The sequence below is a fragment of the Psammomys obesus genome, unplaced genomic scaffold (genome assembly GCF_907164565.1).
Source record: "Psammomys obesus unplaced genomic scaffold, mPsaObe1.curated_primary_1811, whole genome shotgun sequence".
In the NCBI taxonomy this organism is placed as follows: Eukaryota; Metazoa; Chordata; class Mammalia; order Rodentia; family Muridae; genus Psammomys; species Psammomys obesus.
In genome coordinates, this window is record NW_026595981.1 from 10,740,213 (window position 1) to 10,763,520 (window position 23,308).

General features: G+C 51.0%; 1 protein-coding gene across 1 annotated transcript in view; it reads left to right on the forward strand.

Moving 5' to 3' along the window:
- Positions 1-23,308, forward strand: part of Bcas3 (BCAS3 microtubule associated cell migration factor) — a 440,143-nt gene that overhangs the window by 409,675 nt on the left and 7,160 nt on the right. The window contains exons 25-26 of the mRNA XM_055619572.1: positions 5,489-5,656; positions 18,213-18,278. Coding sequence (XP_055475547.1) covers positions 5,489-5,656; positions 18,213-18,278 — 234 coding nt within the window. The remainder of the gene's footprint in view (positions 1-5,488; positions 5,657-18,212; positions 18,279-23,308) is intronic.

The window sequence follows — 23,308 nt, forward strand, 5'->3', positions numbered from 1 at the left end:
AACACATGCTCTCCACACGCTCCACGAGATGCCAGCATCCCAGCTGCCACTGCATACTTTCTGTGGCTTTGTGAAACCCGAGAACCCAAGAGCCTCAGGAGAGTGACTGGCACAGGAGGCCAGGCTAGGAATCTGGATTCGGGAAGCCCACTCCCTGAGACGCCCCAAGTCCTGTGTGCACAGTGCTGTCCGAATCGCAGAATCTTCAGCTCTCAGTACACAGAAAGGAGTGGAGGGACACTGTGCTGTCTGCTTACCCCACATCTTACTCTTTCCTCCTGTTTTTTAATCTTAATTCTATTTTCTGCCTGTCTTGGCCCTATGTGAGCAGGCTCTGGCACTTGGTCCAGTGGCTGTTGACTCAAGTGACTGTCAACCTTTCTTAGGTACACAGATCTCTTGGAGTGAGCGTGCCCGATAGAGTACTTGGACTTGTTGGACTCTAGAGGAATCCAAGCCCTCAGGAACTTCTAAACTATCTGGAAGGGCAGAGCATGTGAACAGCTTGGGGATATGGATGACAATGAACTGGTCCCCAGAGTAACCTAAGTCCACACATGAGCTTCAAGCTATCCCTAAACACCCTGAAATTACTTGTATAATTTTTATGTGCAAACATACTATTTTTTTCCCCAGTGCTAGAGACCAAACCCCAGGGGCTCATGTAGCTCCTATTTGTTAGACAGGTATTCTAGCACCGAGCCACATCCCAGCTCTATAGAACCCCCTTGGGGTGTCTGTGTGTGTGTGTGTGTGTGTTTGTGTGTGTGTGTGTATGTTGGGAATTGGATGTAGAGCTTCAAGTAAGATGGGAAGGCATCCTGCCATGGAGCTCTACCCTCAGACCCAATCACACATTTTTATTGGTAAAGGCACAGCTTTCACCAACTCCACTTCGAAAGATAAAGTCACCTTTTGCACTAACCGAGTCTGCCTTTGTGTTTGTTGCCCCTTGGGCGGTTGCCCAGGGTTTCCCTGAGCAGTTCAGACTTGAACTCAACTTTAGAAAAATGAGATTTAGAGACTAGAATAGCAGGCAACCGTAAAGGGAATACTTCCCAAATGAAGACCAGTTAAAACCAGTTACCCTTGGTCTCCCTGGCTCAGGAGATATTAGTAGCTGCTGCTTCCCAGAGTTTTGTGAACTCAGCTCCTTTTCCCCCTGTCATGCTGGTTCCCGTTCCTCAGAAAGAGGCTTGACTCATATCAGAGTGGACGCTAATCAATGTTTGATGACTGTGCGTCAGATGGAGCAGCCGCCAGGAGAAGGCCTTGGAAACAGCTGCAGCAGCAGGGCCTGGTTGCTAAGCACGCGTTCCCTGGGCTCTGCAAATGGCCTGCTCTCGGGGAGCATTTTCTGGACCCCTGAAACAGTCTGTCTCCATAATGGGACACAAACTGCCCCTGTCCAAGGGAGTGTCTCCGGGCCAGTCAAATGAAGGATAGCTGTTCAAGCAACACTGACAAGAGAAGCAGCTTCCTAAGTGCCAGAAGTGACCTCATCCTCCAAGGGCTTGGCCTCTTCAGCCAGCGCCTGCTGATCCCTGCATGCCTGCAGCCCTGCTCTCACTCCAGTGTGGGAGGCTCTCCAGACCAAGGCTGCCCCCGGAAAGGGTATCAGAGCCTCCTCAGGGCCTCCACCTAGCAGCCTGAAGGAAGCTGTCACTGCCTGCAGCATCTCAGGACAACAGAGAGGACTGAGGACCCCTTCACTGAGCACTCTTGGGTTCTCCCACACCCTGCCCCCAGCTTCTAAGCTGTGCCCATCCTAAGAGACTAGATCCCTTGGTCTATGTTCTCCTGAGTGCCATTGGGTAGACAGGGTGACTCGTCACCACGGCTACAAATCTTCAAGGAACATGGGTTGTTGTGGGGGGGGGGGGGCTGGCTTTTGAAAGGCATTGGTTGAGGCGACAGGCATCCTCAACACACATTAGGGAAGGTGGAGGTGATTTTTACACGTAACTGTTGTCCACAGCAGGTGCCACCAAAGGCAGAGCCATGGGAGCTAACAGGGTGAACGTGTTCCAGATCTGTCATTTACAGACTCCAAACGTGTCACTTAGGCTCTCCACGCTCCAACGCCCCTGTAAATTGAGGCGATACCTACAGTGCCATTCATGATTCCTGTGGTGGGAGGAATTAAGTGCAGCTTCCATTGGCAAAAGGCGCGCTTTACCTGGCACTGTTGTCATCACCAAGTAGCTATTATCATTATTACTGCTTGCAGTGCTGGGGCTCAAACTCAGGGCCTCCCACATGCTATGCAAAGACTCTGCCACTGAGCATACCCCATGGTGTTAACCTGTTCACAAAACACCTCACATGCTTTCTTTTGTCTCAGTCCCTGAGGTGGCTCTGAGGTGGGCTGAGGGGTCTGAGGCCCCTGCCTGGAGTTAGGCAGCTAGCACAGCACAGAGTGTGTATTTTAGCCGAAATCGGTTCCCACTTCCCACTTTCTTTGCTTCCCCCATCCCCAAGACAGGGTTTCTCTGTGTAGCCTAGGCTGCCCTGGACTCACTTTGTAGAGCAGGCTGGCCTCTAACTCATAGAGATCCTCCTGCCTCTGCCTCCCGAGTGCTGGGATTACAGGCGTGCCTGGCCCCATGAACTCTTAGACCAGCTCATGATGCTTTTCTGCTATTGCTTTGTCCTTTCGTATATTATGCACTAGCTGCATGGTGACACATAACTATAACCTCAGCCCAGGAGGCTGAGGCAGGAAAGCACAAGACCAGAGCAGGAAGCACAGAGAGAGCCTGTCTCAAAAACACGACCAAAAAAGGACAGATTCCTCTGGCTTTTACCCTCTGTGGACTGGGCCTTCTCTCCCAAACCCTTCTTTTGTTGTTTGTTTCATTTCCTACCCAAACCCCTCTTGCTACAACTTTTTTTCTGATTTTTTTTCTTTCTCTCTGCTTGTCTTCAGTCCTCCTGTCCCTCTTCTAGCCCCCTGCCCTGACCTCTAAACACAATATGTATTGACACCCTTTTAGACACAGACACCTGCTCTTGTGATATGAAAGGTTTCTACGCTCTGAAAGGAAGCTAAGGAAACAGAGAAAAAGCGGCCACCGTTTCTTCTGATGTCACTAAGCGTCATGCCCCAGGCTGACTCTTTGAAATAATAGTGAGCACTTGGCTCTTGATCTTCTCAGACCTCAGCTTCCTGAGGTCTCCCCTTCAGTGTCTTCGTGCCTTGAGGCGGGAGCAGAGACTAGCTCTCTCACTTCCAAAGGGTCAAGGCTGTCACCTCTGACATCACTGAATAGGAATAGATCTGCAAGCTTAGCCTCTGCCCTTAGGCCAGTGTCCTTGAGGACACACTCCTGGGAGCTGTTGCTAACACTGGAGTGTCAGCTGTGGCCTTGGCTCCTGCTAGTGCAGAGCTAAATTTCAGCTCAGGCCCTTTAAGGATCCAGTAACACTCCTTTCCCCCTTCCCCCAACTCCCAAGCCTGGCTCCTCAGACCCTCATCCTGCCCAATGGAGGGTGCCCCCCCCATATCAAGGTCCCACCTGATAAGCTGATGGCAAGTACCACCCTCTCCAGGCAGGCTCCTTCTTGGGGAGGTTGTATCTGCAGATGCTATGCACTCTCCCTGTACCAGGGATCTACCTCACAATTAGGTGAGAAATAAATCAAAGCCAAAGTTGCCTGATGAAATTCAGGAGCCGGCAGTGACCCTTGCCACACATATAAATCCCAGCAGGCTGGCCAGGGGCCTTTGTCTGGCCAGAGGGTTCGGGATTATCGGGCCCACTTTGCTGATGTATGGAGGCACCGGCTGTCGGGGTGTTTACTAACGGTTATCACCTCCGTGCTGTGGGCCTTATCACAGGCAGGGCCGCCCGCCGGGGCCAGGGCTCGCACCCTCTCTATTACCACCTGTCAGTGGCCTCGAGTGTGCACTGACACTGCCCAGTCCTGCCCGCCGAGGAAAGATAGTTTCTGACGGCTGATCAAAGAGGAGAAACAAGACCTGATAAAGAGTGTGCGTTTCATGTACTTTTTAACTTTGGGGAAACATTGGCATTTGCATCATCCACCCCCCCCTCCTCCTGGTGCTGGCAGGAACCAAGCCCAATAAATGTAGTGGATTCCGTTACCTAATCGCCGGGGAAATGGTATGTGCTTAAAGCAACAGACCATGACCATAATCTCTTTCCAAGAGAGACTGGATGAAGTAAGCTTTCTCAGTGAACTTGCCGCAGAGTAAAGCCGAGTCACTTCTACCCAGACTTTGAAGTGATCCTGCATATAACGTCTAATCTTGGCATCCAGCGGAACGCCGTGTGCTTTCTAGAACACGGGGACAGGTTTGGATTAAGGAAGGATCCTTGTTGAAGATGCTATCACTCAGCCGTATCGCTCACATCCCTGAAACGGTACCCCGGACATGCCCATGTCCCTGACGTCTGGGAGCCGATCTGCGGTGAGGTAGAACGAGTTCCAGACCCAGGCCTCAGCACATCTGAGTCCTTGGCACCAAGTCTCTCACAGCCTACTGTTTATTCTAAGCCCCTGACTTCTCTAAGCCTTGCCTGTTACAGGTTATCTTATAGAGGACAGCGGCTTGGGAAGTTCTTTGTTTTTAAGCTTAGGCTCTGCAACCCCCCTTTTATTAGTCTCGGTGGTAGTGGTGGTGGTGGTGTGTGTGTGTGTGTGTGTGTGTGTGTGTGTGTGTGTGTGTACTTACGTGTGTATATGGAGGTCAGAGGATGATCTTGAGTGTTGCTCTTCACCCTCCATCCTGCTTGATACAGGGTCTCTTTGTTGTTCACCACTGTGTACACCAGGCTAGCTGGCCCATGAGCTTCTAGGAATTCTCCTGTCTCTGCCTCTCATGTCACCATGGGAACATGGGGATCACAGATGCTTGCGCTGCTGCACACAGCTTTACCTGAGTCCATCTCCCCGGCCCTTCTTTTATTTTAGACAGTGTCTCATAGGCTGCCTCAAACTCACTGTGTAGCGGAGGATGACCTTGGACTTCTGTTCATCTGGCCTCTGCGTCTGTGCTGGGGCTCCCGGGGGTGCCTGTTTTCTGTGTCTGTATTCAGTGCCGGAGACTGCTGGGGAAGGAGTCCGTCACCTGTAACCACTCCTGCGGTTGTAGGTGGAGAGGATTGTGTCTGGGAAAAAGCAGGTCATTTGTGTTGAACCTAGGAAGGGTTCCTTCCCCCTTCGGACACTCTCAAAAGTGTCCGAAGACCAGAGGGACCCCTCACCCCTCAGGGACTGTTTTTTAACTTCACATGCCTCATCGATGTGGCAGTCATTCGTGGATGTATACTCTCTGACCCAGTGGCATGGCCTACTGTCCTCCACCTCACACATTCCCATCCCTGGGTAACCCACCCCTCATTCTTCTAGTTGAAAGGCTGAAGTGGCCCTGGCATGGCAGGCCACAGGTGGTGGGTGGACAGAAAACAGTCTGTTCTCTGAAGGCATGGACTCAACATCATGTGTTCCACACGTGTCACAGGTACCTTTGACCGGAGTGTGACCCTGCTGGAGGTGTGTGGGAGTTGGCCTGAGGGCTTCGGGCTGCGGCATATGTCCTCCATGGAGCACACAGAGGAGGGCCTCCGAGAACGGCTTGCTGATGCCATGGCCGAGTCTCCAAGCCGAGACGTTGTAGGATCTGGAACAGGTAAAGGCGTCAACAGACTTCTAGCCTGACTCGGTTGTGACTGGAAGCTGCTTGTGTTGAGCGAGCTGGAAGGGAGAGGGCATCTGTTTGTTTTTAACCTTCTGTTTCTGCAGCCTAGCACTCTGAGTGCTACCCACTGTAGAAGCCTCTGCTATTGGGAAATCCTGCGTGAAGGAGGCTTCCCAGCAAAACCGCCTCTCCTACCTGGAGCAACATACAAAGATACCTTGAGAAACACAGTTGTAGGCCTGGGGCTATAGCGCCACACTGGAGTCCTTGCCTGGCATGCATGATCCCGAGCACTAAAAGAGAGAGACAGAAGGCAGACAGACAATTGTACTTGTTAATCACCCCCCAAAAAGAAACACTTCCAGGGGAAGGAAGATGTAAGCAGTAGCATACCTTCCCTTCACGCTCCAGTCTCTGAAGACCAGGACCTGCCAGCAAGCAGGCAGAGCTAGCTCAAGCACACCCACACAGCTTTTCTTTCATGTGCCTTTCACCCCAGACTAGTATCTTGAGAGGCCAGAATGGCTTCCTGCATCAATATGTCAATCATAAGGTATCTTTGACTTGAAGGGAGCCCTGCTCCACCTAAATGCATGTACACATAAACAAACATACACACGCACACACATGCACACATACACACACACGCACACCCATAGTCATCCCATCACCATTTCAGCTATAATACAGGCTTTCTCTGCCTCTCCTGTCTCTAAAACACTTCCTTCTCCCCTGCTGCCCCACTGTTACTAATGCCCCAGCCCCAGATTCACAACCATGCAACACCCTGTCCCAGTTTGCTGAGGCCAGTGGGTTAAAAGGACCCTGGTTCCCTGATGTCAGGCCTTCCTTCTCTTCCTCTTGTGAGTCCTGAGAGCATCCTCTCCACAGTGACCTGTCCCATCTACTCCCCACTCTGCGGTAGAAGAGGATCCCAGGAAGGGGACACTTAGCTTCCCTGAGTGCCATGCCTGACGCTGGCAATCCATCCTGCTGTTTTGTGGGTCCTGCAGGCCTTTAGGTATTGGGTTCAACAGTGGGGTTTCCCTTCCCCCCATGTCTGGGCTACTTCTTCGGTTCCTCTACTAAGAGGGCAGAGTGTAGCACCTCTGCAGCTTAGTGGCTCCAGCGCAGTGCAGTGCAGCGGGTGGGTGGGAGGAGTTAAACTAGAGATAGGGAATGCTTGTCAGACCCTGGATGGTATCTACCTGGCCTACTCTAAATCTCCTCTCCCCTGGCAGGAAAGGAGATGTGGACCTCCAAAGCTACAGCAGACTGTACCCTTCATCAGGCACACAGATGCACAGACCATCTGTATCCTCATACTCCAAATGTATAGCAAATTCATCCTAAGGCCTCTGCTCTCCCTCTACATCCAGAGATAGGAGCTCCCCCCTTCCCTGGTGCCAGTGCAGGCTCCCAATGACAGTAGCACAGCCTTGCCCTGTACGTCAGGACCCCTGGCCAACCATGGTTTCCATGAACCTGTGTCCCTGAGTTCACCCCAGGAGCCTCCCTCTTCCAGGGCCTGCAAGCTCCTAGAATGGCTCCCTCTGCCACCACTGTCTTCCAAGTCTTGTGGATACCTCAGCATCATCTGTAGGCCATTCAGCAGGTTTATTTAGTCAGAGGAGCGTCAGGAGAACCTGAATGAAGCTGGCAGGGATTCATCTGCCAGACAGCTAAGGGACTGGGGAGTCTGTGACCTTAATGAGAAGGCGTGTGAGGTTAAAAGGAATTTAAAGGGATGGGACTGGGAGGAGTCAAGGGAGGGGGCTGCAGCAGGGCTACAAAGTGAATAAATTGTAATAAATAAAATAAAATTTAAAAAGAAAAAGAAAGAGGGAATGGAGAGATGGCTCAGAGGTTGAGAACACTGGCTGTTCTTCCAGAGGTCCTGAGTTCAATTCTCAGCAACCACATGGTGGCTCACAACCGCCTGTAGAGAGATCTGGTGTACAGGTACGCACACATGCAGGCAGAATGCTGTATAAGTAAATCTTTAAAAAGGAAAGAGAACACTAAGAGGGCAGAGTCCACAAGTCCAAAAACAAAAAAAAAGACACCTCCCGCCCCTTATTTTTTCCAGCAGTAGAGTAGTATCCCATTTTCTTCCTCAAATGGTCACCAAAAGGGATTCCATTGGTTTTCCTTATTAGATAAGTGATTTCTTTTTTGTTTTAATCTGCCTCCAGTTTTTAGGTCAGTAAGCAAGTCAGATAAAAAATAACTACTCTCCTTCTCTGTGGCTGACGTGCATTATTCACTTTTTTTTTTTTTTTTTCTATCGTGTCTGCCTGGTAGTCTAGCAAAGACAGGAAGGTACAGTGCCTAGAGATGAGAGTCTCCAGCAAGTCACTCTGCCCATCACACCTCTGTTCTTCCCTTTCCGGTCCAGCTGTCCTCTCTCAGTGACTCACAGGCACACAGATAGGGCAGTACTGAGTGCTTGCCCCCACTGGGCACTCTGGCATACTAGATAAGTCGGGCCTTCAGTGTCTCCCCAGGCACCTTCATGTTGATGCCTCCTTATCAACTTGTGGCTGAGACCATCTCAGACTTTGCTGTCCAGACCCCTTTACTATGTTAACACCGTTAATGGTGGGTATATAAACTGTTTAACAACCAGCCAACCAGCCCTCCAAAGGGAAGCAGAAAAACAACCTTCCCACACACAAACAGTACCCTGACTGTAGATACCAGTAGTGTGGCTCCTATTATCATTGTCTGTTACAAGCTATCAGCATGTCAGACAGACCATTGGGTGCCTGAAGGCAGAACAGTCTCCAGTCCCTCACCAAAAGGCATAGGACAAATGAGCTCTCACAGAAGGAAAGGAAAGCCCTACTGTCCAGAGCAAGGGGGTGGAGAGCTGTTGGTCAAGGATGCAAAATTCTGGTTAAATAGGGCAAGTACATTTGAGATCCTTTGCGCCATATATTGGCCATAGTAAATAATAACAAATTGTGTTCTTGAAAACGACTAGGCAGGTATATGTTAAATGTCCTCACCACCAAAAAACAAGGTAAGTATATGACGGAATGTGCATTAATTAGCTCTGTTTAGCCTTCCGCAGTATCCGTGTGTTACAAAACATCCTGGTGTACATAACGGGGATATACTTTTAAAAATTAAAATCAGTTTAAAGGGTGCTCTGCAGGCCAGCAGCACCATTCTTTCCCAGGAGCTGATAAGATGTTATGCAAAGTTGGTTGAGGATGTAGCCTGTCCAAGTCCTTGGGTTTGATCCTCAGAGCCAGAGAAGGAAAAAGAAGGAAATGCAGAGTCCAGCCCTGGTCTGTCAGCATTTCCAGTGCTGAGGATTGAACCCAGAGCCTCGCATATGCTAGGCAGGCACTGTGCCCCTAAGCTGTACCTCCAGCCCGGCGTGTGCATCTTAACATGAATATATTAAGGTCTGAAAGATCTGTCTAAATGTGGTGAGCAATCGATGCAGATAGCAGCTCAGCCCTCCATGGTGGCTGCTGGCCAGTAGATCTGATTAGCTTCCACATGTGATTTTCACCTTCATCTGTGACATAACTGGTGGCCAAATCGCTTTCTTGCTGACCGCCCAGCACCCTTCTTACCTGTTATCTCTCCATCATCCCTTTCTATAACGTTCTAGCTTGTGGTCCATCTAGCCTTGCTCTTGTGTTGCTGAAGAAAACCACATGCTGTCCAGCTGGACCGCCACAGATATGTAGTCCGCCATTACAGGGCTGTGCTGTGCAGTTCCCAGCATCCTCTCTTACATTCTCAGTTGGCACCTGTCTCTGCAGCAGACACCCGTGCCTAGAGTCCAGCTTGTAGCAGATACTCAGTCTACTGACTGAGGTGTGCACCAACCTGTGTGCCCACTGTTTCCTACATCCACCTGGGTACTGTGTACTTAGGCCTCCCACATCCACCTGGGTGCCAGTTGTTTAGTATTGGGTCTGCAGCCACCTGTGTGCCAACTGTTTTCTGAGGTCTAGATCTTCCCAAGTGCCTACTATTTACTAAGGTCTACATCCACCTAGGTGCCACTTGTGGGCTGGCTGAGGTCTGCACCCACCTGGGTGCCAGCTGCTCACTGATGAGCATCTACAGCCACCTCAGTTCCTGCAGCTCCGTACAGCCCCTGCTTGATGATGGGGTTTCTGGCCTCCCCTTCTTGCAGACTCCAGCTCCCTGATCCGATTGCTGCTGTTTATTTAGTTCAGGTGCTCAGCATCCGCCGTGACATCAGCTGCTTTCCTTCTGCAGCAACACAGTCTCAACCTGGCCCAGCCCCCACCGCCCCGTCTCCTCAAGTCTCCCACCATCCCTGTCAGAGAACGGTTATCACTTGAGAATCCTGTCAGCTTCCCACCACCCAGATCCTAAACATCCCTCTTGCCAAAGGAGAGCATCTCCTGTCACAGCCCACCACTGTCCCCCTGGAGTCACTACTGGACACCTGGGGGCCTCCATCCAGGCCTGTGAGCCCTCCCAGGGCTGGCTCCTTCTTTCTCCAGCTCCTCTGCTCCCTGTGGCTGCCCTTTGGTCCTTTTTATGGCTTTCCCCTCTCATCTTTCAGTATGCTTCTAAGAGTCCTTCCCTTCTCCCTCAGCCTGTACCAAACTCGGCTTCCATCCTTACGGGTAAACTGATGACTTCCAAGCCAGCCTCTCTCCTGATTTCCAGTCACCTGCTGAAAAATCCCCACTTCTTCTTTTGTTTATTTATTTTGGTTTTAGAGTCTGTGTAGCCTTGGCTGTTCTGGACTCAATTTGTAGATCAGGCTGGCCTTTGAACTCACGGAGATCAGCCTGCCTCTGCCTCCCTGAGTGCTGGGATTACAGGCATGCACCATTGTGCCCAGCTCTAAATTCCCACTTCTAAGAGGCCTTTGCAGCTCCTTCTAGGCACACCCCAATCTGTATACAAAGCCATCCTGACTAGGCCACCTTCTCTTCAGACCCATCCCTGCTGCCTTTGAGCTAGTCAGGCTGGGGCTCTCTACTTAGCCTTTTTTTTCTGTCTGGAATGCGGTCTCCCTGAGCCGCCTCCCCTCGCAACCATTTCCCCCCAAATAACTAATTTCTGCTCAGCAAACATTCCTTTCAATATTGCCTTTCCTTCAATAAAGGAGCATCTTTCCAGTAAATAAACTATCCCAATTGTTTTGTGTCTAGGTAAATATATAATTTAATCCCCCCCAAAAGGGATTTCACTAAACACCTGGGTGCACACGGAGCCTGTCTGAACTTCAACTCTTCCGGTCACTAGTTCAAACTTGTTCTTTCTTGCTGTCTCCAACACCTCACATCAAAAGCCCAAGCCTCATGCATAGACTGCAGTTCAAGTATTACGGCCCCACAAGCAGCTCTTGACACCAAGAAGGACTGTCTTTGCCTGGTGACATTCTATTCTCCTTTCCAGTCCTTACTAAATTGTCAGGGAGAGGCTGCCTCGTTCTGTCCACCACTGCCGTAACTCTATTCAGAAATGCTTAATCTTTCTTGCTTTCTGCCCCTTGCTTTCTGCTGTAAATACATATTACAGCCTGACTCAGTTTGCCAAATACTCAAGTTCACACAGTACAGTGCCCCGGAGTGCATGCTAGCTCTCTAGGCTCGCTGCTTTGATTTCTTAATACTTCAGTGAATTGTGATTTGCAACGTGAAAACCAAGACTTGGAGACTGTGTTCGGTTAACTTTTATTTACTGAAAGGGATGGTTACAGGAAGTTTCAGTCAGTTCATTAACAAATGTCTGTGATTTCCTGTTCTCTGCAAAAGGTGACTTTAATAAGCTCGGTGTGCACGTGGGAGCGCATGCGTCGCTGGTGACCTTCGTTGTAGGGCTTCGGAAAGTCTCAGGGATGGCAGCTGAGGCTGGAGAAATGGCCCGGTGGTTCACAGTGCTGGATGCTCTTCCAGATGACCCAGGTCCAATTCCCAGTGCTCTTACGTAGCTCACGCATCTGTGTCTGTGACTCCAATGCCAGAGGATCTGATGCAGGCAACACACACAAACACACACACAGTACAGACAGGCACACATGTAGGCAAAGCCATAACCCCCCCCCCCAAAAAACAAAACAGTGATTTTAGGGGGATGGAAAGATGACTCCACTCACTGCTCTTCCAAAAGTCCTGAGTTCAGTTCCCAGCACCCACATGGCAGCTCACGCCTATCTGATGCTGTCTTCTGGTGTGTAGATGTCCAGGCAGAAAAAGTACCAATACACATAAAAATGCGTAATAAATAAATCTTAAAAGTAACTTTTTAAACTAGTAAATAGGAATAATCAGGAGCCTTTGTGAGGAGTGGTTTACTGTACACACTAATTGTAGTGCCCGGTGGTTTGGAGCCCAGTCCTGCCACGAAGATTGGCAATTCCAGTAGGTCCTAGACCTTCTGCTTACCCCACTGCTGATGGCTACAGACATTTTCTTACATTTCTGGTAGGGAACAGCCCCATCACACCACAAGATACCACACAGGCCATAGCAAGTGCAAGTACCCAGTCATCGGCCAAGCCTTCAGATGCCCCTACTTGTTGCTTTACCCCATACTCAAAGCAGATAATTTAATCATCAGTGCACTTCATAAAACGTAGCTACTCATGTTGGACTTGGTGTGGAGTTTCTAGCAAAATGTTGACGTGTGTATCTATACATCCCAGAACTCAGAAGGTACAGGCAGGAAGATCAGAAGTTCAAGGTTATCTTCTGCTACATAGTGAGTTCAAGGCCTACCTACCTGGGATACATAAGAGCTTGTCTCCAAAAAAAAAAAAAAAAAAAAAAAAACAAAGAAAAAGAAAAGGAAAGGGGTAGAGGGAGGGCTCAGCAGGTAACAACACTGTTTTTATAGGACTGAGGTTCAGGTCCCAGCACCCACAGGGTGACTCACAACCATCTGTAAATCCCAGTTCCTGAGGATCCAACACCTTCTTCTGGCGTCTGTGCACCAGGCATGTGTGGTGCACAGACATACACATAGGCAAAACCCACACACATAAGATAATACAGAGTTGTTAGAAATCCCCACAAAGCTGGCTGCAGTGGCACTCTCCTGTGATCCCAGCACTCGGGAGGCAGCGGCAGGCAGATCTCTGTCAGTTTGAGGCCAGCCTGGTCTACAGAGTGAGTCTAGGACACTCAAGCTGACACAGAGAAACCCTGTCTCCAAAAAACAAAAAAAGAAAGAAAGAAATCCCCCACACCTCAGATGAAGAAGATACAACCCAGAAGAACTCTGCTTGCAGCCATGGAGCTAGCAGTGTGTTGTATGGGTCCCTCGTGCTCCTTTTCTAGTGCTGTGGCTCTCTCTCTCTCTCCTTTCTTTTTTCTTTTTAAAGGAAGAAACAGATGTTGGACTCACTGTTCAGCAGTCTCAGTGTGTGACCTCATGGCTCTGTTGTTTCTGGCCCATGGTGAAACGGAGCACCATGGCAGGAAATAAGGATGCTCACCTTGAGGTAGACAGAGGCAGGGACAGCCCGTGGCAGGGCGTTTGTCATGGAAACATGAGGACTAAAATGCAGATCTCCAGAAACAGCGTAAATGCCCGATGGGCATGGTGCTTTAACCTTAAGTCCCGCGCTGGGCTAGGCATCGACAAGGAACCCTGCAGCAAGCCGCTAGCTAGACTAGCCATATTGAGAGACCTTGCCTCAAAGAATAAATAGACAGTGATCTGGGGAAGACCCCTGGTATCAGTCTTGGGCCTCCATGAGCATGTGCCCACACACATACGAACGTGCACACATGCATACCACACACACATAAACATGTAAGAAAAGAGACAGCGCTGAGATGTTAGTGAAGGTTGGACCTTTCTCTAGTCCCAGGTTAGCCAACCTATTCTTATCCGAGCAGGCTCAAGATACTTACTACCTATATATACAAGGCCATTGCCCCTCAGGTCACAAGTACTACCTGCCATGCACAACCACCAAGCTGCTTTGATTATCTCATATAACCTGCCTGTTATATGAGATGATCCTGTCCCCTCCTGCTCAGTCCCTCTGAGTTTCAATCGTGTTGACTCCACATACTGTAGGAAAGGTTTCCACCTCCAGCCTCTTTGTCAAAAATATTTTGAGTTACTTTAATTTTTTTTTTTTTTTTTACTTATGAGTGGGGTGGGGTGCATGCAGAGGTCACTGGACAACCCACAGAAGTCAGTTCTCTCTTTCTATCATGTGGGTCCTGGGAATTGAACTCAGGTCATCAGACTTGTTGCCAGGTCCCTCACCCAATGGGCCATCTCTCCAGTCCTCTTTTTGGTCTCTTGAGAATGAGATTATCTCTCCTCCCCATTGATACCTAGTATAGTAGTGCATGTGGCCCAGTCTCCAGTCTTTTCTTACTTTCTCTTAATCCTCCTGGCCTCCCTTCTCCAGATGGAAGAGAGTGGTCCATCTAACCCAATGAGCTCTAGCTGGGTCTCTCTCTCTTAACAAGGACTCTGAGCTTCTCTGGTACTAACCCATCATTGCCTGTTTCCCCTTGGCAACAGGCCCCTTGAAAAATGCTGTTTCTCATCCAGGTGACTTAACCAGGGATCTGCACCTTCTCCTCTGCTTTATCTGTATGGACCCTGGGCTTTTCCTTCTATGGCATTTACAAAAACAAACAAAACCAAAAACAAACAGAAGGAATGCTTTCAGTGTGTTCTCTCAGTGGCCACCAACGAGGCCCTCTCTGCTGTTGCAGCAGGCAGGCTGCCTCTCTGGGCAGCTGTCGCATCCCCACCAGACTAAGTGAGAATAGGTGAGCCACAATTCCTTTCTTGGAATTTTTAGAAGCCGGGGGGGGGGGGGGGGGGGGGGGGAGGTGATGGCGCTGAGCCGTGGTCTGTTCCTCTCTGGCTCCTACCAGGGCCTGTTAGTAAACTGAAGCGAGCTAGCTAGGGCTCCTCTCCCTAGCCACAGCTTTCTGTTAGTCACTGCTCTCACTGCTGTGACAGAATCCTGACAGAAGCAGCTAAAGACAAGGAGGATTTATTGGTGCTCGTGGCTTAAGAAGGAGCCCCATCCATCATGGTGGGAAGGTGTGGTGATGGGAGCATTAGGCAGCTGGTCAGGTTACATTCACAGTCAGGAAGTGGAAGGGAGGTGAATGCTGATCTTGCTTGCTTTCTCCCTCTCATTCATCCTGGAACCCCAGACCATGGGAAGAGCCCCTCCTCAGCTAAACCTACCTAGAAACGCCCTCACAGACATGCCCAGAGGGACCTGGGAGACTTTGAAATTCATAAACTTAATCATCACACTGTATTGGTTTTCTGACTGCTGTGAGAGATCCTGGAGAACAAGTTAGAGACAGAGATCCATTTGGACTCATGGTTTCAGAGGGGTCAGCCAGTGGTTGCTTGGGCAGAGCGTCTTGGTAGTCATTGTGTACGGTAGAGAAGCTCTTTCACCTCCTGGAGGATGGAAAAGCAGAAAGAACTACTTCCTGTAGCTGGGCACCTCTCAAAATAGCACCATGTTGGGGGGGGGGAATTGAGGGGGAACCAAGTGTCCAAAACGGGAGTTGCTGTGGGACACAGGTCTCCAGCCACAGATGCCCTGATTGCTAAGGGTGGGAGAAGAGGGTAGCTCCCAGAGGCCAGGGCTGCCATGTAGAGCCCTTTCCCACCAGCAGGTCATAAGCAGCCTGTAGAGTGGGGGAGCACAACTGTGGGATTGTGGGTGACTGTGGCCCCAAGGGTGGCACTGTGTTGCCGTCTGTGTCCCAGCAGTGTCCCAGCGCCTCGTCCTAGCTATTTTCCACCAGGAGCAAAGGCCAAGTCCTGAGAGACCCTTCAGTTCCCAGCGCCAGCTGTTGCGCTGGGAAAAATCAGTGTCTTGTGGTGAGATCTGGATTCAAGAAATGGAGGGAAGCACGTGGCCGGTCCCTTCCTCTCAGGGTTTAATTTTTCATCTCTTAGTAGGAGTGAAACAGGAAATACAGGGAGCACTGACTTCCCATCCTCGTGACATGCACACCCTGGACACTGCAGCCAGCAGTCTGTACCGCTCCCATCACTCTAAACAGCGGAGAGGCCTCCTGCGCTGCAGACTCCCGCTGTGCCACAGGCCTCTCATCCAAATTCTCTTAGATGCCCCTCTCGTCAGCTCCGGAGGCGAGAGACAAAATTCTTGAAATAACTTTTAAAAAGGAATTAAAACAAGGCACTAAAATGGCCAAGGACGTAACTCATTGTTGGTACGCAGAGTTCTGAGTTTGAGTTCAGTCTCCAGCATCACCAAAGAAAATATTATTTCTCAAATAGAAGTGTCCATTCTGACCATCATGCCAGTCTCACCCGCTCAGAATGTGACCCGTGTTTTAATTCAAAATAGGGACCCCCATAGAGGAAGGGGTCCCCATCCTCAGGGAGGCTAAGGTCACTTCCCTGTTTTGAAAATGCAAGCTGTCTTCATAGCTCAACTGAGATCTTGCCATGTTTTGTTTTTTTTTTTTAAATGTCTGTTAGGCCTTTCCTGCCTGACCCACCTTCCTCATCCCACTTGAGGTTCCCCCCACCTCTTTCTGTAAGCATGTGACTCTAGCTCTCCAGCTCTGCCAGCAAGTTGGTCCCCTGGAAGTAGACAGCCCTGCAACATGGTCGTTTCTTTCAGCCAAACTCACAGTCTCCTCCTCTGACTCTCCTTCCTTGGCCACATGTGTCTCCTTGAACCTCTCTGTAGCAGCTTATGGACTCTCCCATCAAGGAGCCAAGGCTGACATCTTTCTACATGCCACTCAGGAAAGGGCCAGCTCCGTGGGTCCTTTCTGCTCCTCCCTTATCCATATTGCCATGAGTGCATCCTGACCCAGTTCTTGTTCCTTGGACCCAATCTGATCCATCTTTGTTACCTTTAGCTACCAGTTCTCCTTGCCCAGTCCTGGGATGAATGCCAAGCTGAGCCTCAGTTAATGTTTGTTGAATGACTGATTGGGTTTTTGTGGCCTCTGAGAGGTAAATGAAAGGCAGCCAAAGCCATGGAACAGTTATCGTGCTTAAAAGACACACTTGTTAGTTCCAGGCCAAGTCTTAGTCTTAGATCTGACTCCAGCTAGCTTGCTTTCCCTGCCCCTGTCCTCTGCCCCTTCTGGAGCTGCCCCCGTGGAGGGGCCACGGTGGACGCCCAGGGCTGGTCGGCTTCTCTACACATGGCCTACTTGCCCATGGCGTGGCATGCTGTTTCTTGTCAACAAAGAGGAAATGCCAGTGTGGCCTCTTAGGTGACTCTTTCTACGTGTTGCACCAAGGAAAGTGGCAGTGGAACGTGTGCCAGCTTGGGCAAAGGGTGGAGGGCTGCAGGACAGTTGCCAGGGGCCTCCCTGGGATCATCACAATGGGTAAATGGTTAACCCAAGGGAGGATTCTTCTTGGTACCTCCTCCTCCGCCGCCGCCGCCAGATTTCACCCTTAATCACTGGCCCTTTCATAAGGTGTGAGGTCCCAGCAAGGTAGAGCACTGCCAACAGGGTACTCACCTTCTCTTATTCCCCAGCTTCTCCGATGGCAAGAAGCCATAGGCTAGGAAACAGGACCATCTGTAGAAAAGGAAGGTTAGAGATGACCCTTGACTGCATTAAACGTGAGACATTTTGGATTGCCCAAAGCAAGGGCATTAGGCAGGTGTCTAGCTTTGGGTGATTTTTCTGCTGCCTGCTCTTCCTGCATGACTCCTGGCCCCAGGAGCCTGCAAGCCCCATTGCCCAGGATAGCTTTAAGTCTGTGGTGAGATCCTGCAGTTTTCATAGCTGTCCCCTTCCTCATCCCCCATATATGTCTTGTTCTTGTAACTTAGTAGCTTACAGTTCACCTCTCTGCATTTAATCAAGTTTGGGGAGACTCACTTCCAGTCACCTCATTTATTCAGGATGACTTTTCCATTCTACGCCCTCCCCTCCCCCATGCCCATTATATTGGCACATTCCCTGTTTCTCCAGCCCCCAGCTGGCCACAACTGACATGACATCTCCACTCTGCGAATGACTGTGTGGTGCTGGCCTAGGGTGGCTGGGGGAGGAGGGTAAACCAAGCCTCTGCGCCCACACCTCCATGAAGCTTGAACTAGTCCTTGGAAGACTTAGAGCTTCTTTGGTTTCATACTTTAACCATCCCCAAGCCATCAAGAGCTGACGATGAGAATATAGGACTAGCTCTGAGTGTGTCTCCACAAGCCTTCCCAGAAGAGCCCAGCACACTGTCAGGCAGCCTTGGACATCAGGCCTGGTGTCGAAATCTATAGAACCATGGAAGAAAATTGGAGGCACTTCCCAAAAGCTTAGTCCTCATCCTTCCCTCCCCAACCCCCCAGCAGCAGGCAGGAGTAGGAGAAGTCAGTCTGTGGAGACTGGGGAAGAAGAAAGGGGTAGAGATTGCTAGCTTCGGCTAATGAAAAATCTAGATGTGCCAGACCTTGGAAAAGACCCCAGAACTCTCCCTGCAAAGCTATCAGGAGTCAGACCAGATCTGGTATCTGCTCAGTTTGACCTCAGTTCTTGTTAGACTCTTAGAAGGTCCACTGTATGATCCGCTTTAAAGAACTATTTTATTTCCAATGCAGACACAGCCCTTGACGTAGCAGTAAAAAACAGCATCCCCGAGAGGCACATGGCTATGAAGTGTTTGGGTATGTAACCTCCTGTCTTTGCCTACACAGAAGGCTTGGTCCCACTGCTCCAATGTCCCTCACATGGGTGTCTCTCCTCCCCCAGAGCTCAGGCTTCGGGGAGCACTGGAAGTCAGCTAGGATAGGAGGTCTCTTCTGCAGGGGACTGACTGGTTTGGGATGAGGAGTGGTGGCCATCTTTCACCCAACAAGAGTTTCTTTGAGAGCACCACTCCCTGCCCCCCACTCTGAAGATGGAAGTCAAATTTTGGGACTCTGCTGTGCAGAGCAGAGAGGTCACTGGGCTCTAATGCATTTACCATTGACTGCCCCTCTTGTAGTGCGTCTATTAGGGAGTAATTTGATTTGTACCTATTCATTTGCAGTCCCTGCAGGAGCCTGGAGCTGGCCCCTGGTATAATTGGTGCTGTCTCTATTTTTACATCATTAGATTAGCCCCGACTCCTGGCCACTTGTTGTCTGCGCTTGTCTGTCCATTTATACAACCTAATGTAACACAAAATTCATTACTGATCACATTACTTTCAACTCTGAAGCCAGCCTTGTGATAAACATTTGGTTAACCCCTTCCTCCCCACAGGAGGGCTGGCAGAACAAATGCACTTCTGCTCAGCAGGCAAATCGATATCTTAATACACCAAAGTGGAATTGCATTTCTAGATTTGTTATCCCTCCTGGAGGAGCAAATGGAAAGGCTCCTCCGAGCCAGCTGAATTGAATAATGAATAGGGCCCGGCACCAGCAGCCTGTCTGTGAGACCAGCACAAAGAGGGAGAGAGCCACATCAGCCCAGCTTGGGCTGCAGTCAGGGAAGGGTGGCCCCACCCGCTGCTAAGTGAGACTCTGCCCCCGCCCCTGCCATGGCGCAGGCGCACAGGCTCTACAGCACAGCTTGAGACCCTAACAGGGGCCACAGAGGCCTTATTCTGATGTATTTCTTTTGTCAGACTTAGCATAGGACCACTGGATAGGGAATCGAGTCAGTTTCCTTAAAACTTGATTCATCAATAAAAAGGCTACCAAACACATAAGCCTAACCTAAATGCCACCAAAAAGTGAAGTTGACTCCCATAGAAAGACTGGGATTGGCAAACACCCGGGTATTTGTGTGCATACCCATCCTCCAGGTGAGCGCTGTCCAGGCCACAAACGCCACCTGTGCCTGAGCGTGGCTCTAGTTGCTCCTGAGCTGTTAGTGAGGCTTCGGTATGGTGGTTAACCAAGAGTTTCAAAGGGACCTCAGCACAGCTTTGTTTTTAAATCTAGATTCTGCACAGCCCCTACCGTTGTCATCCCCTCCCACTTGTCTCTGGCTTGCACCCACACGCACAGCAAGTCAGTAACTCACAGGACAGTCTGCTTCAAAAGGGAAAAAGAATACCTTCACTTACTAAGAAACACTCATAAAGCCCGCATCATAATGATTAGAAATATCGGCACAGAGGAAATAGAATGGAACCCATTACCACGAAAGTCATAAATCCCTAGTAAAAAGATGTTATAAACCGAAGATGTTCGGGTGGGAAGGGAGGCCGGTGAAATAGCCATCCCAAGAGTCTTCTGTTTGCTGCAGAGAGGTCCTGAGTGGGAGCCTGGGAAGGAAGATACCTGAAGGTGTGGAAGTGAACGGGGAGTCTCCTCGGACTCTGCTGTCCCTGCTGTTCCACACTCTCAGATAAAGGCCCTGCGCGTTCCTTTGATTGCTCAGACCTCACTCTTGCTTTCTTCTGGTAGGCTCCTTTTGGATGCCTCCTTCCTGTATGAGGGCAGGGAGAGTTGGGGAAGGGCAACCCCACGCAACAGTCCTGGGGTCGCACAGTGAAGGGTGGTGAGTCTGGGAAGCGCCTTACTCCTCCTGCCCTGGGCTCTAGAGCCAGTACAGGGTTGGAGGGTGTCCTGCCCCTGCACTTTGAGAATCCTCACTCTCGATCGCATCCTATCATGAGGGTATCCAACAAAGACGGGATTCCCTCCGCACACTATTAGAGGGCCTCCCCCATCTCCCGAGGGAAGGAGCTTGGCATCACTGAAGTAGACCAGGCAGTGTCTGCCTCCTCGGGGCTGGGGAAGAGCCTCACGGGGGAATGGTGACACCAGCTTCCCCCAGCCCATCAGCCCCACTGGAGACTTGCTGAGTCACAGGTCCTCTCAGGTGGGCAGACAGCGTGGGGGTGGGGCAGGAGGCTCTCCTGAGTATCACATACCTAATGATAGCCTCGGCCTGTGCATTCTAGAGAAGAGATCGGGGGGGGGGGGGGGGGGGGGGGGGAGCGGGGGGGGGGGGCGGAGGTGGGGGGGGGGGGGGGGGGCCAGGCATGATGGGACATACCTATAGTTCAGGCTGCTCCAGAGGCTGAGGTGGAAGGATCCCTTAAACCCAGGAATTCAAGACCAGCCTCCTTAGCACATCGAGAGCTTGTGCCAAAGGAAGGAAAAGAGGAAGAGAAGGAAGGAAGCAGACAAGGAAAGAAGGAAGAATAGAGACAAACGAGTGATGGGACAGGCCTCTCTGCCCTCTCAGACTAGGGCAGGCGCTCGGCAGGAAAGAGAGCGAGGCTGCTGGTGGAATAAAAAACTGTGACTTCTTAGCCCTCATGGAAAAGGGGTAAGCCACATCTTAGCAAACTCTTCCGCTGCATCGTAGCAAATTTAATTACACTCGAACGTTTAAATGAGAACCAGATGTGGCTCCAGCCCCCACCGGTCAGCAGCATTCAAAATGTAGCATCTCTCCTGTAGGCTCTGTGCTATCTCACAAGACTGGAGGCTAGCTCAGGAAGTACCCTGTCTTGGGGCTTATTAGGATGGAGCTTCCATCCCTATGTCCTCTCTAGGACCGTGTGGAATGGGACACATATGCCCACCTCACAGGGCTCCTCCTAGCCCTTCTAATGGACCCCACACCAAGAAGCCAGGCCATAGCACTGGGCCTGGCACCCTCTATCCCCAAAGATACGTCTGTCATGCTGCTCAACTCTGAATCAGCCTTAAATGGGATCAAGGCCTCCTTGGGTGACATGTCTGCTCCAGTTCCTTCAGCCTGCCTCCGAGAGATAACTGATGCATATTGCACTTCTTGGGGACCCTGGCACCCTGTCTCCTGACAGCCTTACACACCTCATGACATCTCTAGAGCACACCCTCCCCCCATGGTTTGCAGATGCAAGTGACTTGCCCAAATGATTGAGCCCTCTGGCAGCACTAGGGCCAGAACGATGTCCTCTCCCATAACCCCCTTTCTCCTCGTGACTCTCAGTTGGGGCTAACTAAAGCTTGGCTTTAGCCAGTCATCAAACACCTCGGAGGGGAAGTGTGAGCCAGGTCAGCGCACCTTTTCTGTCCCCTCACGGTCTCCTGTGACTGGATGGATCTGGCCTTGGTCAGGATGTAGAGTTAGTTTACTCTGGTGAGTGCTGGGGGGATCACTGAGTGTTGAGCGATGTGGCATGGGTTGCTGGTCCTTCTGTCTTATCCTTGGAAGCTAAGACTTAGGGAGGTTCAGATGGTGTGGGTTTGCTGGGAACGAGGTAATGCAAGTACCCATACTTGACGGTTCAAGACCGTCCCTGCCTGTGTGGGTAGACTCCAGCCCCCAAACAGACAAGCAGTGCTCATGACAGACCCTACCCACCGACCTGACGCTGCTCTTCGGCACTTCAAAGGCTGATGTGGGGAGATGTGGGGCCATGCTGTAATCCTTTCTGCCTGGAATTCCAGTGCCCCACCCCCACCCTGCACATACGTGCGCACTCGCTCACACACACATGCATACACATGTGCATGCATAGACACATTTAGTCAGCTCCAGCCAAGAAGCTAGACACCGTGTGGCTATGGGATGGGGCGCTGCAGGAGGCCTCCCCTGAGAGCGCTTCCCCTCCCGAGTTTCTCTCCCTCCTCTTCACACGCCTGCTTTTAGTGTCCTTCCTCTGGTTTTCCAATGCACCTATCTCTTGGCTCCATGCACCCCCCCTCCCTGGGCCCACCAGGGAGGGCTTCAGCCCTCTGGCCAGCCTCACGCCCAGTGCAGTGGTGCTGTACCACACTGGCCTGCTGTTGAGAACCAAGTTCCCAGGCTCTTTGCCAGGTTTCTGGTTGGAAGCTAAAGCAGAGCCATGCTAGTCCATCTGTCCCCTGCGTATCACCCCTTCCTAGTTCTGCTCACCACTCTCAGGGCCTGAAGCCCATGGATAAGCAGGAGCATCTGCGTTCTCCCAGGCCTCGGGTTTCTCCTCAGTGATAGCTGAGGCTCCTAGTCACCATGCATGGCCCTGTGGCCATCGTCCCCCGGGCTGAAAACACCCGAGATCTACCTTCGCCACTGGCAGCACAGGCTGTGGCATCTTAGCCTCATTCCCTCAGGGTGGTCTGTATATCTGAGTCAGGACAGAAGCTGAGCAGAGCAGTAGGCAGGTGTCTTCACGGGAGTCCTGAGGGCTGACCTGGCCAGGAAGGAGACTTCTGTTGCCCCAGGCGGCTGCACTCCTAAAGCACTCAGGGTGCCAGGCTGTGTGTGTAGTAAGATACCAGAAGACTGGCGTCAGCCAGCCAGAGATCTGGGTTCAGGCATAGGTGTTAAGCCCCAGAGATAAGAGCAGGCCAGAGCTAGCCCTGCTTCTCGTCTCCAAACCAGGATTCCTGTGATCTGAATGGGTGGAGCCTTTTCAGCCTCAGCCTTGTAGCTTCTAGAAGGCAAGCCTGACAAGGTCCCAGAGACCCTGCTGGAGGAGAAAGGTGACTCTTCTCAGGCTCCACTAGCCTAGGTTCCAGGCCTTTCCAGACCTCCCTAGGAAAGGAAGCCCTTTAACTACTGGCATGTTTGCCAGCTTAGAAGCCTGAGGGGAAGGAAGGCTGGAGAGGGCACAGAGGAGCCAGGCACCCAACCTCAAACTGTGTGCTAAGTGCAAGGGAAAGCTGGCTCCTCTCTGCTGCTTCCTTTAGCTGCTGTACTTTTAACCTCCTCAGAAAGGGCCCTGGGGGCTGAGGCTGACTCCAGCCCAGAGTGTGTGGTCTCTGATGGTACTGTCCCA